This window comes from Bombina bombina, chromosome 6, assembly GCF_027579735.1.
Source record: "Bombina bombina isolate aBomBom1 chromosome 6, aBomBom1.pri, whole genome shotgun sequence".
In the NCBI taxonomy this organism is placed as follows: Eukaryota; Metazoa; Chordata; class Amphibia; order Anura; family Bombinatoridae; genus Bombina; species Bombina bombina.
Window position 1 is genome coordinate 371784061 of NC_069504.1, and position 17990 is coordinate 371802050.

Genomic DNA, 17990 nt, shown 5'->3' on the forward strand with positions numbered 1-17990 from the left:
GTGTCCCCCATGTCTCTCCCTTCCTCTGTCTTTCTCTCCACGTTCTGCCTCTCTCTCCCCCCAGTTTACCTCCTCTGTCTCACCCTCTGTCTCTTCTCTGTTTCCCATAATAATTAGTTGTAATATGTATTAAAACTAAAAGTTGTAATAGTTTTACACATTTCTAGACTAAATGGTTTCTAAAAAAAACACTGTCTGTGCAGCATGACATATTTATTTATTTCTCTGCTACAGGGTTTATTAATGCAGTAGTTATAATGTTAACCAATGACACATTGTTTTATTATTTCCAATCTATGTATTGCTTTTGGATATGTCTCCAAATAATGCATTTTTTGTTTATGTTTATATATATATATATATATATATATATACACACACACATATACACACACATTATATGTATTTATATATATTTAAAAAAAATGTGTCAGTGGTTAGCATTATTATAACCACTGCATTAATAAACTCTGTAGCAGAGAAATAAATAAAATGTCATACTGCAGAGACAGTGTTTTTATAGAAACCATATAGTCTAGAAATGTGTAAAACTATTACATAAAGGTTATAAAACTAAAAGTTGTGAGTACTTAGCATTTAATAAGTAGAGATTAAGCTGACAGAGATTCTGTGTTGCAGACACGATCATTTTTACAACAAAGACGACAAATAGGAGCAGAGAAGGTTAGGAGTTCAGCGCAGCTTATTAGGTTAAAGGAATTCAGAAACGGAGTTGTTGTTTTTTTTCACATGTTGTCAGTTTTTGTTTTAAATCGTGGTTTGTGCTTTTTTGCCACGGAGATACAGAAGCTCCAAGAATAGAAAGGAACAAGAAATGTGAAGGAGGAAGTGTGAGAGATAGGGCTCGATTTATGAAAGCCCTACGGCTGCAAGTTCTCATAAGAACTTGCTCACCGTAATTTAACAAGCAGCAGTCACCAGAACGCCGCTTCCCTAACCTCTTCACCACCTCTAAGGTGGCGAAATTCAATCTCCGCGGTCTAGTCCGACAGCTCCTGCCGCGCGTGATTGGCTGTGCGCGGGCAGGATTGCACGCAAGCTCAAAATTGTGTTTGTGTGGCCCTGTCCGCCTCAGCTTTGAATCTAGCCCTTAGTAGAAGACACGAAGGCAGACAAATGAAGCAGGGGGGATACAAGACTTCGGCAGAGACAGGAAATAAAGGTGGTAATCCGGCTAGTGGAGCAGACACACTGCATAGCTAATACAGGGATAAAATGACAACATAGAGTATTTGGGGAAGGATTAGGCAGCAACACATATCTATCAACTACGCATGCGTTCATCAACAGGAGCGAGTATTAAAACTTATTTACGAGTCGATCATGATTGGAAGACACTGGACATAGCCAACTACACACAAGGTTGTGGGCGGAGCTTAGCGGCCATTTTAGGCTGTTACAAAGTTTAAATCGTTTACATTTTCGGCAACTTCTTGAAAGCTTATAGAAGAGGGACACAGTGAAGGATGTTTGTGTGATATGTAAGCATATGTAAAAATACTTATAGGTAGAGTGTAGACTGTCCCTTTAAGAATGAACTGCCTGCCACATAGAATTGCTGTATTAATCAAAATAGATATTTTCTGCTCTAGTTATTTTTTTTATTTTATTTTTTAGTATTAAAAACCCCCCATCTCTTTGAACAGAAGTTTTATTTTTAAGGAACTTTATAACAACAAAAAAATTTACTTTATTTTGAAACTTCAGAATCTTGGAGCAACACCAAAATCAATGCAATAAGTCTGTTCCTATTAGTTTGCATCTAATGCAAAATACTGGGGATTGTAGGTTCTATTTATTCATAATGCTAGAGTAAGATATAGGGGCCTATTTGTCAAGGCTATTTATCAGGCTTGCCGGAAACACAATTTATAAAGCAGCGGTCTAAAGACTGCTGCTCTATAACCTGTCTGTCTGCCTGCTCTGAGGCAGCAGACAGACGGACATCGCCAGAAATCAACCCGATCAAATACGATTGGCCGCAAATCTGCAGGGGCGGCGTTGCACCAGCAGTTCACAAGGACTGCTTGTGCAATGATAAATGCCAAGAGCGTATGCTGTCGGCATTTATCGTTGTGCAGCGGACATGATCCGCAATATCGTATCATGTCCGCTCGCATAATGATAATTAGGCCCCATAATCTGTTCATTTGCTGGGACAGCCCCGTTTTTAAAGAATTCCTCAAGGACTTTCCCTACAAGTGTTTTTTTTTTTTTAACACTTTATATGGCAACATAATGATCATCAGCAAATTAGTGTTTTAACTAGCCTTTATTACTGAAAGCAACCATACATTAAAAGGGCCAGTAAACACTAAATATATGCTAAACATGATAAATTCAGAGCAATTATTAGTCTGAGATTAATATGCAGATGTATTTTTTTTAAATATCCATTGTTTAAAAATTGAAGAAATGTGGACTGTAAAGTTTCGTAAAGTAATAAGAACTGCCATGAACATAGGTTTAAAAAAAAAAACTGGTTTTCTTATCTCCTCTGCAGAGGTCAGTTAACAATATCCTAGGGATTAATGTCCTGTTATAGTATTTTTATATAAAGATAATTAATAAGTGCATTGCATCTGCTCCTTACCATAACATACAACAGCAGCTTTGGCCCCTCTGTAATATATGCGACTCATTGCTTCATAACGCTCAGATCCAGCAGTATCCTAAGGAAAGCACAAGGAGGGACAATTTTAATTAGTTTTATGTTTATTTTTATGAAAAAAGTAGATATTTATTTTTTAAAGTGTTTATTCTGCACATGGCTTGGTTCAATAACGTCTATTAAAAAGACATTAAACACCTATTGCATTTGCACCTTTTGTCCTTGTACCATACTCACTATAAAGGCCAAAAAGTGAATTCTGTAACCTTGGATTTCCTCAAAATGCTATAAATCAATAGCGTCTCAGGCAATTTGTAACACGCTGAAATAAAAACAAGGTTACAGATTTGCTTTTTGGCCTCTCTAGGGAGTGTTGGACAAACACAGTTTTTATGCAAAAACAAGGTTTCGAATGTCCCTGTAATTTCCTTTTTCTTGCTTTACAAATATTAACTTACCCATATTCCCATTGTCACATTTTGTCCATTGACACACATGGATTTAGCTACAAATGCTGCTCCAATAGTCTGAAATAAAAGAGTTAGTGATCGTGTCACTAAGAGGAAACCGGAGGCTGAAAGTGGCTCACTACTGATCAAGTACACATGCAAAAGCAAATGACCATGCCGACTAATCTGACAAGCACGCAAACCATTGTCTCAATTGTGTATTTTACGTAATGAGGAAAATAGAGGAACACAGAACTCTAAGCAAACACCATTTGATACTTTTCATGCACAACAAGTTGCATTAGACAGTGCAGACTTAAATTACTGGGGTAACTAAATAATACACAGTTGTTGTTACTACACAGAATTCCAATCTCAAAGTAATTATGGTCCCTTTAACAATAGAAGGGTTTAATTAAAAGGAACACTCTACTGCCACAAATTGCATGCTAGTTTGTTAGCGCATGTAATTTCTGCATTAATGACACAAGATAACTTACATTTTTACTTCCCTCAAAGAGGCAAACACATAGGTAAAGTCCTGCTTGGGATCTGCAAGCCTTTCAGCTCCTGAGCAGAATACAGTGAGTCAGTTAATGAGGAACAGCAACTGTGTGACCCCTCCAATCACCTGTAGGAAGCTTCAGAGCAGGAATCTGCACTTATGATTAACCCCTTTGCAGGAAATAGTTATCTTGGTCACTAACGCAAAAAAATCACTTGCTCTAATAAATCAGAGAATATCCCTCTAAACAAACTTTCTAATATAAAAAAATAAAATGTGTCAAAAAAATTACATTTCATTTTAGCAAGTGTCCCTTGTGTTTAACCCTTAAAGAGATACTAAACACAATTTTTTTTCTTTGTGATTCAGATAGAGCATGCAATTTTAAGCAACTTTCTAATTTACTCCTATTATCTATTTTTCTTCATTCTCTTGCTATCTTTATTTGAAAAAGAAGGCATCTAAGCTAGGGAGCCAGCAAATTTTTGGTTCAGACCCAGGACAGCACTTTTTTATTGGTGGGTGAATTTATCCACCATTTTTGGTGAACAAAGACAACCCAGTTTGTTCACCAAAAATGGGCCGACTTCTAAACTTACATTCTTGCTTTTCAAATAAAGATAGCAAGAAAATTAAGAAAAATTAATATGAGTAAATTAGAAAGTTGCTTATTATTATTAAGATTCCTGTATTAAAAGGAACACTAATCCCAAAAAAAAATATTTCATGGTTCAGATAGAGCATGCAATTTTAAGCAATTTTCTAATTTACTCCTATTATCAATTTTTCTTCATTCTCTAGCTATCTTTATTTGAAAAAGAAGGCAACTAAGCTAAGGAACCAGCAAATTTTTGGTTTAGTACCCTGGACAGCTCTTGTTTATTGGTGCTGTCCAATCAGCAAGGACAACTCAGGTTGTGAACCAAAAATGGGCCTGCTTCTAAACTTACATTCTTGCTTTTCAAATAAAGATAGCAAGAGAATGAAGAAAAATTGATAATAGGAGCAAATTAGAAAGTTGCTTAAAATTGCATGCTCTATCTGAACCATGAAAGAAAGAAAAAAATGGTTAGTGTCCCTTTAAAGGGATACTAAAACCACATATTTTCTTTCATGATTCATGCAATTTTTAGTAACTTTCTAATTTACCACCTACTATCATTTTTTTTTCTTTGTTCTCTTGCTATCTTTATTTAAAAAACATTAATTTAAAGCTTAGGAGACAGCTCATTTTAGGTTCAGCACCCTGGATAGCACTTGCTTATTGGTGGCTACATTTAGCAAAGCAATAAGCAAGCATGACCCAGGTTCTGAACCAAAAATAAGCTTTACATTCCTACTTTTTAAATAAAGATAGAAAGGGAACAAAGAAAAATGAATGGGGTAAATTAGAATGTTGCTTAAAATTACATGCTCTCTCTGAATCATGAAAGAAAAAATGTGGGTTTAGAGTCCCTTTAACAAAGTGCTAAAACACACAGCTATAAATTCCCAATATGTTGCAGCTCCGTAGCAGAATACAGCCAGTGATTCGGCAACCTACATTCATATACTGCACTCAATTAGCTCACCGGCTATATCCTGGTCAAAACCCATGAAATCTGTCTCTCAGATGTCATAAAGATGTTTTTTTGCTGTATTCTTGTCTAAATTTTATCATATGCCCATATTAAAAAATACTTAATTTATTGTCATTTCCCATATTTGTTTATCTAGTCAAATGTTTTAAGCATTTGAAAATCAATGTTTTAATGCAGATATGTTGGTTTAACTGAAACTACACTGCACTACTAGTGGGTGTAGAAGATGGAGAACAAAAAGGTATTTCTACCAGAGACCAGTGCCCATTTTCTAAAATTCACAGGCCCTGGTGCCTAGAATGTGTTGATTGGCTATTTGCATGAATTTGATGTTCCTTTAAACCAATATATGTTGATTCTACAAAACCTAATCCTAAGGTCTTATATTAAAAAATAAACCTAACAAATCATAAAATTTACTCATTTATATTAAACGTAGGAATCATAAACACATTTCATGAACCAAACAATCATATGTGTATAAAAATACATGAAGACTAAAACAAAAATGCTATGACCCATAATCAAAATTCCAAAAGCTGTGATGTCCTGTCTCCAAGAATAGATTAAGTCAGTGATAAATCAGATTTCTATTTTATATTATGTTGTATAAATAAATGTGTGTGCCTGTTAAACTAAGAATCAACATAATTCCTTAGGATGTTAAAACCAAACTGCTTGTAAGGTTGTCTATCAAACATAAATGACAACCAAGAAATAATCTCACATTCTGATAAGGTCCCTGAAGGAATCTGTGGTGAACGTATCTTTCTACCAGGCTGGTTTTTCCCACAGACTCCTTTCCCAACATAACCACTTTGACATCCACACGTTGTCCACTCATGTTGACAGCCCTGTCACCCAATACTTCCTACTGGATCAGTAGGTGTAATTCAAAAAGACAGTGAGCAACCTCAGTCGTCATCTGCAAGAAAGCAAACCAGTGATAATGACCAGCTGAGTAAAGACTGTGTGAAGAAATGTGCTCATTGACAACAGATCTTTATAGTATTTTATCCTCAGGCACATCAGAATAATGTATAAGTAATATGCAACATAGCATACAATTGAAAGAGATACGGTGGGTATTGAAAAGAATCCCCCCCCCCCCCGTGAAAATAATCACATTTGTTGCTTTGCAGCCTGAAATAAAGACAGACACATTTTTTGTTTATCCAGTTGTATTTACTCAGTGCAACTTATAACAACCAAGTTAAAGATATAACACCAACATGTCAGAAAAAAATAAAGACAATTCAAAAACAGAATCACTGAGTAGGAAAAAGGATCACCCCCTTGTGTTAGTATTTTGTTTAACCCCATTTTGCTTTAATTACAGCCTTTAGTCTGTTGGGATATTTGCCCACTCTTCTTTGAAGATCTGCACCAGTTCTGTTACATTTGATGCTGACCGTTTGTGAACTGCAGTCTTCAAGTCATGCCACAGATATTTAATGGGGTTTTAATCTGGGCTCTGACTCGGCCATGAAAGGACATTCACCTTTTTCTCCTTCAACCACTGTGTGGTCATTTTTGCTGTGTGCTTTGGGTCAATGTCACGTTGAAAGGTAAACCCTTCTTCCCATTGACAACTTCCTGGCAGAGGGCAGCAGATTTTCCTCAAGAATTTGACAGTATTTTGCCCCATTCATTATTCCTTCTATCCTGACAAGTACTCCAGTGCCTGCTGCAGAGAAACACCCCATAACAAGATATTACCACCTCTATGCTTTACTGTAGGTATGGTGTTATTTGGATGGTGAGCTGTATTGGATTTCCTCCAGACATATTGTTTGGTGTTGAGGCCAACACTTTTTTCTATGTGGCCTCAGTATCTCCTAAGTGTGTTATGGCATAGCTCAGTCATGACTGCATTGTGGCCTGTCTTGAGAAGTGGCTTTTTTCTTAAAAACCCTCCCATACAAGCCACATTTGTGGAGAATTTGTGATATTGTTGTCACATGCACACAATGACCACTCTTTATCATAAATTTCTGCAACTGCTTCAGAGTTGCTGTGGGCCTCTTGGTAGCCTCTCTGACCAGTTTCCTCCTGGCTCTTTCATCCAGTTTGGAGCGACGTCCTGATCCAGAGAGGGTCTGCGTTGTACCAAATACCTTCCACTTCTTAATAATATACTTCACTGTGCTTCTAGGCATTGATAAAACCTTTGATATATTCTTGTATCCATCTCCTGACTTGTGCCTGTCCACAACTTTATTCCGGAGATATTTTTTCACAGTGCCTTGCAACCCATAGTTGATTGTTGGCTTCAGTTGCACTACCAGGGACTGAGATGCTCCAGAAAAGCTCTTTTCATGCTGAGGTAATCAATATGCCCACAGCTGATCACAGTTGAAGGTCAAATGGATTTGTATGTGCCGTTGAGAAGGTGATTAGCTACACCTGATTGAGTTTACAAGTAATTTTAAGAGGGGGTGATCCTGGGGGTGACATGTTGGTGTTATATCTTTCACTTGGATGTTATACGTTGCACTGAGTTATTACAACTGGATAAACAAAAACAGCGTCTGTCTTTATTTCAGGCTGCAAAGCAACAAAATGTGATTATTTTCAAGAGGGGTGATTCTTTTTAATACCCACTGTATGACCATCATTGTTTATTATTTAATTACAAACTTGGTATGTTGATACATCTTTGAAAACATTATCTTATAGCTCAGTACTTAAAGGGATACTAAACCCACATTTTTTCTTTCATGATTCAGATACAGCATGCAATTTTAAGCAACTTTCTAATTTACCTCCTATTATTAATTTTTCTTCATTCTTATGCTATTTTTATTTGAACAAGCAAGAATGTAAGCTTAAGAGCCAGCCCATTTTTATTTCAGCACCTAGGTAGCTCTTTGGTTACTAAATGTAGCAAACCAATAAGCAAGCTCTACCAAGGTGCTGAACCAAAAATGGGCTGGCTCTTAACCTTCCATTCCTCCTTTTTTAAAGAGATAGCAAGAGAAAGAAGAAAAATATATAATAGGAATAAAATAGGTGTGCAGGTAAGCGGTAGCTTTTTATACACTAGGGGCTTGAACTTAGGGACCGCCTCCACACTACCTACAAATCACCTCTGTTTACGTGTTTAACAATGTTAGTTATACACATATATGAAATAACAATATTAAAAGTTAAGAATTAAAAACACTTAGTATCTATTTCTGATCATCTAAATATATATTTTTTTTAATATGCATTTATCAATGTTTAAAGTGAATGTAAATTTTGATGCTAACGTGCCTGGTTTTTAAAACTTTGATTAAAAACAGGGCACTTTAATTCATCAAAATTTTCATTCACTCCCAAAAAAAAAAAAAAAAAAAAAAAAAAAAAAAAAAAAAAAAAAAAAAACTTACCTTTTAATCTTCACAGCAGCTCCAGCTTCCTCCACCCGTTTCAAAGCCTCTTCCTGGGTCTAAAACGAGGCATCCGGCTTCCTCCAATCACAGCAGTGAATCAGACACTGAATCCCCCGGGGGGGGGGGGGGGGGGGAAGCTGTGATTGGAGGATGACTTGTCAATCATTTCTGACATCAGAAATGGCTTGTGAGACTGGAGGAAGCTGGAGCTGCTGTGAAGTTTAAAAGTTAATTTTTTTGTCACAACAGGAGTGAAATGTAAATTTTGATGAATTAAAGTGCCCCTGTTTTTAATCAAAGTTTTAAAAACCGGGCACTTTAGCATAAAAATGTACATTCACTTTAAGTCATATGGAAAAAAGTAATGAATAATAATAATAATAATAATAATAAAAGTACCAGCGACTGAAACTACTGAAACTGATACACTAGCATACATAAGCACATAGATTTAGTTAACCTATTCACTCCAGTGATAGCTGCTAGCATATATTCATACACTAAAATTACTTCATTTAGATTAGCCACTTACGTCTTAAAGTATAGTTTGGTGGATTTGGTTTGAGCTATAGATAAGATAGATACATAGAACAAAACCTGAGCATACAGAATAGTATACCTAAACTACATACTGTCTCCAAGTACCTAAGATGGTGGTGACCAGTGGGGGGTGAGGGAGGGTAATCTTTACACTACAGATAAAATTAACCTTACAAACTACCCGATTAACCACTCCACTGTGAAGTGTGGTGCACAGTTGCTATTAGCCAAAAAGCATTGCATGGCTGCTATTTCTGAGCAAAGGGGATCCCAGAGAGAGTATATATATATATATATATATATATATATATATATATATATATATATATATATATATATATATATATATATATATATATATATATATATATATATACACACAGAATTATTAGGTAAGTTGCATTTTTGAGGATTAATTTTATTATTGAACAACAACCATGTTCTCAATGAACCCAAAAAATTCATTAATATCAAAGCTGAATAGTTTTGGAAGTAGTTTTTAGTTTGTTTTTAGTTATAGCTATTTTAGGGGGATATCTGTGTGTGCAGGTGACTATCACTGTGCATAATTATTAGGCAACTTAACAAAAAAACAAATATATACCCATTTCAATTATTTATTTTTACCAGTGAAACCAATATAACATCTCAACATTCACAAATATACATTTCTGACATTCAAAAACAAAACAAAAACAAATCAGTGACCAATATAGCCACCTTTCTTTGCAAGGACACTCAAAAGCCCTGCCATCCATGGATTCTGTCAGTGTTTTGATCTGTTCACCATCAACATTGCGTGCAGCAGCAACCACAGCCTCCCAGACACTGTTCAGAGAGGTGTACTGTTTTCCCTCCTTGTAAATCTCACATTTGATGATGGACCACAGGTTCTCAATGGGGTTCGGATCAGGTGAACAAGGAGGCCATGTCATTAGATTTTCTTCTTTTATACCCTTTCTTTGCCAGCCACGCTGTGGAGTACTTGGACACGTGTGATGGAGCATTGTCCTGCATGAAAATCATGTTTTTCTTGAAGGATGCAGACTTCTTCCTGTACCACTGCTTGAAGAAGGTGTCTTCCAGAAACTGGCAGTAGGACTGGAGTTGAGCTTGACTCCATCCTCAACCGAAAAGGCCCCACAAGCTCATCTTTGATGATACCAGCCCAAACCAGTACTCCACCTCCACCTTGCTGGCGTCTGAGTCGGACTGGAGCTCTCTGCCCTTTACCAATCCAGCCACGGGCCCATCCATCTGGCCCATCAAGACTCACTCTCATTTCATCAGTCCATAAAACCTTAGAAAAATCAGTCTTGAGATATTTCTTGGCCCAGTCTTGACGTTTCAGCTTGTGTGTCTTGTTAAGTGGTGGTCGTCTTTCAGCCTTTCTTACCTTGCCATGTCTCTGAGTATTGCACACCTTGTGCTTTTGGGCACTCCAGTGATGTTGCAGCTCTGAAATATGGCCAAACTGGTGGCAAGTGGCATCTTGGCAGCTGCACGCTTGACTTTTCTCAGTTCATGGGCAGTTATTTTGCGCCTTGGTTTTACCACACGCTTCTTGAGACCCTGTTGACTATTTGAATGAAACGCTTGATTGTTCGATAATCACGCTTCAGAAGCTTTGCAATTTTAAGAGTGCTGCATCCCTCTGCAAGATATCTCACTATTTTTGACTTCTGAGCCTGTCAAGTCCTTCTTTTGACCCATTTTGCCAAAGGAAAGGAAGTTGCCTAATAATTATGCACACCTGATATAGGGTGTTGATGTCATTAGACCACACCTCTTCTCATTACAGAGATGCACATCACCTAATATGCTTAATTGGTAGTAGGCTTTCGAGCCTATACAGCTTGGAGTAAGACAACATGCATAAAGAGGATGATGTGGTCAAAATACTAATTTGCCTAATAATTCTGCACTCCCTGTATATATATATATATATATATATATATATATATATAATATATATATATATATATATATATATAGTATATAATGTATATATGAAGCGCACTCCAATGGAATTTTTCAAATATCATACAAGTGTTACAAAGCAACTTACCCTCCTCTGCCTTACTTATAAAGTGCACCAAGGCGCCGGGCTCCACGCTCTCCTGGGTAGACATTTTCCATCCTCTGACATCATCCCGAACAACGTGAATCCGGATTCTGTTAACAAAACAGACATTTTCAAAACATAAAAAATCTATTGTACAAACATGAATACAGGGTACAATCTGGTATCAACAAGCAGAAAGGAACCTCAAACTTGCAACAAATACAGATATCCAAATTACACAGCCCCTCAGGTGTAATTACTCGCAAGGAAAAGAGCAATTTCAAGGCAAGGGGGGCATGAAGAAAAAACCTCCACCTATACCACAGAAATGACATCAGAAGACATTGTGTAAATTTGAGCAACCATCCCCTTAGCACTGTGAAAAAACAAGTGCTAAACAAGGGACTTACATTTATCCCTACATGTAAGACGGACCCCTCTGGTCTATTTATTGATATAAAAAAATTCCAAAGACAATTGCAGCTTAAAGAAAAATTTGGCAATAGTACCCAAGACCAGAAACAATTTTGTAAGAAATCTATCTATGTCCCTAGCTCCTACAAACTCGAGCATTAATACTTTTACAAGGCTAACCACAAGAGATGGAAGAATCAGTGAAAATCCATGATAAGGATACTTTTAATAATGGGATGCACTGAAAACCCTGAGGATAAAACCTTTATTATACGCGAAGCAGACAAGGGTGGTGCGGTAGTACTTATGAATTATAAGGATTACAAGGCAGAAATTCTATCACAGCTATCAGATCAGACATCTGCAAGAAATTACATTGTGATCACACTTCTGGATTCAAGAAGAAGATTTATCAGTATCTTTTGGCAACATTTGAACAAGGCTATATGGATAAAGATACCCTTGCCTACCTGACTGTCACATATCCCAGGACACCAGTGTTTTATACACTGCCTAAGATACATAAACAGCTAGACAAGCCTCCTGGAGACCTATCGATTCTGCTATTGGGCCCATCCAACAACCCATAGCTACTTTCGTGGACTTCTATCTGCAACCCATGGTTATGAACATGCCCTCTTTTCTTAGGGGATTCTTCCATGCTTTTAAACTCCTTAAGAGTACTTGATGGGATAAGTGATGATGACATATTAGTCACTCTTGACGTAACAAGTTTATATACAGTCATCCCCCACTCTGAGGTTCTTCATTCTATTGCGATACAACTTGCAAGATACCCCTATGTGGGACCAACCTCCCGAAATTCTTTTATACCTTCTTGAATTCTGATTGAGTACCAATTACTTTCATTCGAAAAACCAATTCTACCTACAACTAACTGGAACAGCGATGGGGTCCAATGTGGCCCCATCCTATGCAAATTTATTTATGTTCATCTTTGAAGAATTTGGTACTGATCTGTTCAAAAGACAGGAGATTAGTTTCTTCAGAAGGTATATATATGACTTGTTTATCATCTGGACAGGGACTAAACAGGATCTAGAAAGATGGTTAATAGAACTGTAACTCCACTAATGAAGCATTAAAAATTAAAATGCAATATGATCAATCACAAATTGACTTCTTGGATGTACGATTATACAAAAGAGATGAAAAGATACTGACCCCAATGCCTTGCTACACTTCACTAGTTGTCATCTCCCGGCACTCAAAAAAAGCATTAACCCAAGTCCCAGTTGCAGAGGGTTCTTAGAAATAATACGGAGAAGAACAGAGATACCCAACTGACTGAGATGGAATGCCGCTTCAAACAGAGAAACTATCCAACAAAGCTTTAAAATAACGAAAAACATTCTTGAAGTCCCAAGACACTGGAAATAAAAAGGATATGGAAAACAGAATGACCTTTGTGACTACCTACACTGGTGACAAGAGGGGATAGGCTCATCACTATGCAAGAATTGGGATATCATCAGCTCAGATCCATCACTACCACTGGTGAACATGCCGCCAACCACGTATAGATTACAAGAGAGCGAGGTCCTTATGGAACATTCTGATTCAGACAGATACTCAACATTGCTACACGAGATCGTCCTGGCTAGATACTAAGAAACCGGTAGTCTACCGCTGTTTTAGTTGCACCACTTGTGGGGGCCTTATTACCGGATCCTCCTTTTTCTCATCCATATAAGAGGAAAAGTTTATAAACATAAATTCAGGCTAATATTTACAACATACACTGTGTTTTTTTTACCCTGCACTTGTGGACCTTTTTTAACGTGGGCAAGACCTGTTACAACCTCAGGACTCGCATGGCTAATCACCAATCCGCTATACAGACAGCGATCAACAGGGGCTCCTCAGACCAACCAGTGGCACGTCACTTCCAACAACTCAACATAGCGTGACTGACCTAAAGTACACGATTATTGATCACGGGGTGATCGCAATAAGATATTATTACAAAAAGAGGGCCCGATGGATTTATACTTTGGAGACACTAATCCCTAAAGGATTCAATACTTATCTGGACTGGTCATGGACATGCTTTTTTTTTGTAAAATAAGGGCGTGTTTTTCTTTGTTTTTTCTATTCTTTCCTCTTTTATATGGGCAGTGATATTGAGTTTTGTTCTGCTTTCACAATTATTGACAACTTTTGTTTTATTTGTTTTTGAAGTCTATTCATTGACTCTAATATGGCTAGGTCTGCTGGATATAGCCAGTCAGATTTCCTATATGCCTCAGCTAGAGTTCTATGTACCTTAGCCCTATTTGTGTCACTATTTATTATAGTCTCACTTTTTGCGTGGTCCCCTACCATATCCCCCCTGGCTTAGTATGCCATATGTGAGATGAGATGACATCAACTTTCTTTTATCAATTATAAATTATGAGTTCAGCAGTGGTGTAGTATACCAGCTTCTACTATAGGTAATCTTATGAGGGTATTTATTCTACTTGTACTGTACTTTGCCATGTTTATTTCTACTTCCCCTGCCACTTTAAGGTTTTATCGAGATTTTCTCGGTCCTATCTGCCGTTTTTGTTTATTTCAGTTGTTATGGTAACGCACGCTTGGGCGTGATATATCGTAATGGGGGGCAAGAAGAAGTATTAACACTATGGCTTTAAGTTGAGGTTCCTTTCTGATTGTCGATACCAGATTATACCCTGTATTCATGTTTGTACAATAGATTTTTATGTTTTGAAAATTTCTGTTTTGTTAACAGACGTCCGGATTCATGTTGCCCGGAATGATTACGTCAGAGGATGGGCGTGTCTACCCGGGTGAGCGTGGAGTCCGGCGCCTTGGTGCACTTTACAAGTAAGGTGGAGGGCAAGTTGCTTTGTAACACTTGTATGTCTGAGGGACGGACCTATTGGTCCGAAAATATTCACAGTAAAGTGATATTTGAAAAAGATTCCATTGAAGTGCGCTTCTCATATTTTCTGTACTCACCTCTTGCTGCACCCTTGTCTATGTTGGAAGAAAGTCAGGAGTGCGGTCTGTACCATTATATATATATATATATATATATATATATATATATATATATATATATATAATATATATATATATACACACACATACATACATTTATATATATATACATACATTTTTTTATATATATATATATATAATATATATATATATATATTCACATACATATATATATATATATATACACATACATATATATATATATATACACATACATATATATATATATATATATATATACACATACATATATATATATATATATATATATATATATATATATATATATATATATATTTATTTTTTTAATTATTATTATTTTTTAAATGTTATTTTTTTTTTTTTTTTGATAGGTAAAAAAAAAACAAGGCTCTATTTCTGTTTAAATGGAGCGATAGCAAAATGCTAAAAATTCTCCTGTACTTTGGGCAAGTATTTCTCTAAAATTCCTGGTCCTGGAGGAGTTTAATTTCAAATCCATTGTGATGGCATACAAAGTCACAATTATGAAACCTGTGTCACTGTACAAATACACATGGATCTAACTGTATATTAAAAAGGGACAGTAAAGTCATAATTAGACATCCATGGGTAGACAGAGCATACAGTTTTAAACAACTTTTCCAATTTACTACTATTATTTAACTTGCTTCCTTCTCTTGCTATCCTTTGCTGAAAGGTTTATCTATGTAAGCTCTGGAGCAGCAAATAACCTAGGTTCTAGCTGCTGATTGGTGGCTGCATATACAAACCGATTGTCATTGGCTCACCCATGTGTTCAGTTAGAAACCAGTAGTGCATTGCTGCTCCTTCAACAAATGATACTAAGAGAATAAAAGAAATTTAAAAAAAGAAGTAAACTGGGAGGGTTGTTTAAAATTGTATGTTCTACCTAAATGATGAAAGAAAAATTTTGTGTTTCAGGTCCCTTTAAACAATATCATTTGAGAAACGTGTCCAATAAATACTATTTTATAGAACAAGAACCACTTCCAATAAAGACAACGGTTTTAAATTTGTGTATAATATATAATAGTCTACAACTAGTCTCAAATGGTATATGAAGGCACCGTGGGGGGAATGGGTACAGTCCTCATCTAGGGGTGTTAACATTGATTTTGAAGATGAAAACATGCCAAATTACTTTTTTAGCACAAATTCTCTTAAAGTGAATGTAAATTTTGATGCTAAAGTGCCCAGCTTTTTAAAAATTCGATTAAAAACAGGGGCACTTTAATTCATCAAAATGTACATTTCACTCGTGTTGTGAAAAAATGCTTAACTTTTAATCTTGCAGCCGCTCCAGCTTCCCCGCGGTCGTCACAAGCCAATTTCTGACGTCAGAAATAATGGATCGGTCATCCTCCAATCACAGCTTCCCCTCCGGGGGAATCGGTGTCTGATTCAACACCGTGATTGGAGGAAGCCGGATTCCTCATTTTAGACCCAGGAAGAGGCTTTGCAATGGGCGGAGGAAGCTGGAGCGACTGTCAAGAGTAAAAGTATTTTTTCACAACACAAGTGAAATGTAAATTGATGAATTAAAGTTCCCCTGATTTTAATCGAACTTTAAAACCAGGCACTTTAGCATCAAAATTTACATTCACTTTAATTTTTAACGTTTTCAGTTAAACCCATAATTTACCTCTTATTTCAAAAGTCTAAAAAAATGTGTTTGAAACTGGAGCCAACAAGAATATTGAAAATCCAAAAACACATTTGTGAAAGTCAAAAGTCATGCAATTTTTGTTTTCTATAATTTTATTATACATCAATGAATCCGGCTCACGTGCATATAAAAATAATAATCCCATTGTTAAAATAAATGTCAAAAGTACCAAAAACAACACATTTTACAAATCACTGCTCAACAGTCAGAAAGATAAGAGGTTATACCACAGAAAGTACCATACTTGCTAAACTACAATTTTAGATGCTGCTGCATCTTTATTGATGATTAACATGAGCTAGTGGGTTCCAGTAACAGGAATTATTCAAATCATGACTGTCATGGAATGTGTCCCAGTTAAAGGGATATGAAACCCATTTTATTTTTCCCTTTCATGATTCAGATAGAGCATGCAATTTTAAAACAACTTTCTAATGTACTCTAGTAATTATTTTTCTTAGTTCTCTTAGTACGCTTTGTTAAATGAGCAGCAATGCACTAGTGGTTTCTGACTTAACACATGTGTGAGCCAAGGACAATTGGTATATATATATATAATATATATATATATACATCCACCAATCAGCAGCTAGAACCTAGATTATTTGCTGCTTCTGAGCTTTCAAAGATAAACCTTTCAGCAAAGAATAACAAGAGAAGGAAGCAATTAAATAAAAGAAGTAAATTGGAAAGTTGTTTAAAATTGTATTCTCTATCAGAATAATAAAAGAAATTTTGGGTTTCATGTTCCCTTTAACTTTGAGTTAAAATTATGTAAAATAAATCAAAATAAATGTATGTATATATATATATAATATATATTTATATATATATATACACATACATAAATACACACACATATATATAATATATACATTACACACACATTTTTTAAACATGCTTTATTTAGTAGTATAAGAATAATAATAATAATGTGAGCGTTTTCTATCACTTTAAACAATGCAAATACACTTTTTTAGCACATTTGTTAAGTGTGCAGAATGCTGACATCTCATAAAAAACACTAGACAATGTATATATCATTCATCTCTCCTACAATACAAACTCCATATCTGTGTGTTTATGTGATCTCTATTTCTAATTATTTATAAACTTTAGTAAGACAAAATTGTGTAATACCTATACATATACCGCATTTAATAAGCTATTTATATGATTACAAGAATGTGCCTTAATTTATAGACACAGTTGGTGAAATCGTCCTGTTTACTGGGGCCCGGTACTCACCACCGAATGTGCTGGTCTCCGCATTCAGTGCCAGTTCCCATTCCGTAGCTTTAGCAGCGTTGCGGCCTCAAGATCTGTCACTGCACAGCGAAAACTCCACCCATTTCCTGTAATTCCCTGGTGTCCAGGATCAGCAGACACCATAGACCACGCCCGCTGACCTGTTAACCACGCCCATGCAATAATGATTCATGAAGCACCTTTTCCGATAACGTGATCAAGGAATGTTTCAGAATGTGAAACCGGAAGTTGTTTTTATCGGCTAATCGATTGGCTAGGCCCCGGAAGTGTTGTGATGACCTGCAACATACTCATGGCGGACTGGAGGAGCTGAGGCGGTAAGTACATGGCTTAGCTTGTTACGGTTAATAACCATGTCTACAAGACTTTGTGGGTGCACCAGGCACCTACAGTGTTACATGCTTCGTGGAAAATTGTATGTGAAATAAGTGAATCTGTCATTAGACGACACGCATATTCCAGC

General features: G+C 36.3%; 1 protein-coding gene across 2 annotated transcripts in view; it reads right to left on the minus strand.

Annotated features, from left to right (window-relative positions):
• The window catches only part of RAB24 (RAB24, member RAS oncogene family), a 73783-nt gene extending 56123 nt beyond the window's left edge, over window positions 1-17660 (minus strand). The window contains exons 1-4 of one of the 2 annotated variants that reach the window (XM_053717057.1): window positions 17507-17660; window positions 5894-6091; window positions 3091-3159; window positions 2615-2693 (exon numbers count right to left, since the gene is read on the minus strand). In XM_053717057.1, the coding sequence (XP_053573032.1) occupies window positions 2615-2693; window positions 3091-3159; window positions 5894-6010 (265 nt within the window). In that variant the 5' untranslated portion in view covers window positions 6011-6091; window positions 17507-17660. The remainder of the gene's footprint in view (window positions 1-2614; window positions 2694-3090; window positions 3160-5893; window positions 6092-17506) is intronic. The other variant, XM_053717058.1, reaches the window with a different exon arrangement.
• Between the last annotated feature and the right edge of the window lie 330 nt (window positions 17661-17990).